The sequence below is a fragment of the Pundamilia nyererei genome, unplaced genomic scaffold (genome assembly GCF_000239375.1).
Source record: "Pundamilia nyererei isolate P.nyererei 1_Seehausen unplaced genomic scaffold, PunNye1.0 scaffold00120, whole genome shotgun sequence".
NCBI classification, from domain to species: domain Eukaryota; kingdom Metazoa; phylum Chordata; class Actinopteri; order Cichliformes; family Cichlidae; genus Pundamilia; species Pundamilia nyererei.
Window position 1 is genome coordinate 1,229,650 of NW_005187521.1, and position 2,186 is coordinate 1,231,835.

A 2,186-nucleotide genomic window follows, 5' to 3' on the forward strand; every position below is an offset into this window, starting at 1 on the left:
TCCTCTGCTGAATACCCCAACAAAGGAGACACGCTAAAATGGAAAATCAAAATGTCAATAAACAGGAAAACGTTCATTATGCCTGCTCACAGAAGGAGTTGTGCAATTGTACCTAACTGACAGCTTCATAAAGCTCATATCCAGTCCATGAGAGTCCGTGCTCCTCAGGCAGTTCACTGCTGGGGTGCAGACAGTGACAAACAGTGGCTCAGTGGTGGTGATGGTAAGGGAGGACACACAGAGGAAGCTTCCAGATCTTCCCTCAACTCTGACCAGTGTAGAGGAGCAGCTGCCATGTTCCAACTTAAAGGTCTTGGAGGATTTCATGCAACATATAAAACTCCGCTCTGAGGAAAGAAAACACGTCAGTTTAGTCTTTCATGTTTGTTAAAACATTTAAGACTAGTTTTGCCGAGTTTTAAAACCAACTATGAATTAAATGGAAGAAATTCACTTAAAATAAGGGCTTTGTAGCACAATGCTGCATCAGTAATGGATTTCATAAACAGATTTCAGGGGAAACTGGCTCATTTTTTCCACCTACACCAGCAATGTCAGTAATATTACAGCAAAAAGAGGGGGATCGTTTTATACAGTCATTTTAAATGCCACGCATCATTTGAAATTTTGGTTACCTGATAATATGTTGCTTTCGATGTCCAGGTTTGATTTAACAATCTCAGTATCAGAACATCCCACCATGTCATCACGTGTCTCCTCGCAGTACATACACCTGCGAAAGCGACATAGTTGGTGTTAGTTCTAACAGATTCAAAATCCATCACTGCTGCAACATTACACCTGAAAATGCCAATGTAATTCACAAAAGGGCTCACCGTGGAAAGCCCGAGATATTCAGCTACACTTTCTCAAGCACAGACCAGCGTGCCCTGTGTGCTGGTGATGAGGGTGAAGCCATGCAAGGCAGCTGATCTGTCACTCACTCTTTGTCTCCACTATAGATCCGGCACCATGACAGATCCACGAACTGGAGTCTCAGCACCATCTGTACCCGACAACTGTCATGTGCCATCTCATTAGGGTGGACTGTTTAGTAGAGATGATGTTGAAGCAACCCAGTGGTTTGATCATGGCGTCCCAGCTGCATACTGATGGGATCTATGGCGATGCTGCCCACGGTGAAGTGCTCTGCAGCCAGCAGCTCCTCTGCAATGAAGCCAATGTGCTCCTGCTGCTCCTGATGGGGATGGTGCCCGTTCCTGCTGCACACTAAGCCCTGCTGGTAGTTGGTATCGCTCAATGTGCTGCTTTTTCTTGTGAACATGTTCAGATCTTTCATGAAGCTGTCAAACATGGCAACATCAAGAACCAGTGCAGGATTGGGAAGACGAACTGAGGGGGGAGGAGAATTAGGGGGCCAGTCACAGGCTGAGGGCATCGTGTTGGTGGCTGTAGTTTGGACCACATGCTGATAGGGATTCACAGTGTGATGCCGGTCAAACCTGCTGGCCAGCGAGGAGATCTGCTGGGCCAGAATACTGATCTCCACCTGCTCACTTTCGCTATACTGGTTAGGCTCTAGGGATGTGGGAGACTGGCTGGGATTAAAAACACTGGTATGTGTGGATAAGTCAGGAGCATCATGATGCAGTTGGACAACGCTGCCCTCTTGTGGCTGCAACAGAAGGCCGAAATCATCTGGATGCAGAGCACAGTCCGCTGGGCTCTCACACATGTCGGACACAGAGAGACAGTCTGGAACTAAGCGAGCGTCAGATGTATAATCTCTGAAATCACAGGATGGCGATGATGAGGTGGGTGGAGTGTGGCCACTGAGCGTGCCAAAGGATGGCTGGTCAAAAGGTTTGAGTGGCTGCAGGGAGGGAGTCTGAGGGTGAATGGTGACAGGTGAGCTCGGTCTCTGAGCAGAGAGTAGAGCACAGCCCCTGATCTGTGCATGCATGCTCATCCATCAGAATGTCATGGCTGACCTCCTTGTGCTCCAGCTAATGGGCTGGCACTCTCCATATGGCTCTACTTTAGATCCAGCACCATGACAGATCCATGCACTGGAGTCCATGTCTTATACTGCATCTCCCTGCAGTGCATCTAGCTGGGGGAAAAGACAATATTTCCCATTAGCTCCCAAAGATTCAGAAACTAAAAGTGCTGCAACATTACACCTGAAAACACAATGTAGCTAACAAAAAGGCTCACCATGGAAA

General features: G+C 47.6%; 2 protein-coding genes across 3 annotated transcripts in view; both read right to left on the reverse strand.

Moving 5' to 3' along the window:
- Positions 1–2,069, reverse strand: LOC102211997 (uncharacterized). 2 transcript variants are annotated; one of them, XR_001290492.1, is made up of 4 exons: positions 837–2,069; positions 636–733; positions 113–347; positions 1–33 (listed from the first exon to the last, which is right to left on the reverse strand). XR_001290492.1 is itself a non-coding variant. In XM_005742411.1 (3 exons), the coding sequence occupies exon 1, from the start codon at positions 1,928–1,930 to the stop codon at positions 1,052–1,054; it is 879 nt and encodes a 292-aa protein (XP_005742468.1). In that variant the 5' UTR covers positions 1,931–2,069; the 3' UTR covers positions 517–540; positions 636–733; positions 837–1,051. The 2 variants fall into 2 exon arrangements, 1 of the variants encoding a protein (XP_005742468.1); XM_005742411.1 differs by lacking the exons at positions 1–33; positions 113–347 and adding an exon at positions 517–540.
- LOC102212448 (neuronal PAS domain-containing protein 4-like) overlaps positions 1–2,186 on the reverse strand; it is a 10,024-nt gene that overhangs the window by 3,188 nt on the left and 4,650 nt on the right. The gene's annotated exons all lie outside the window — the stretch shown is intronic.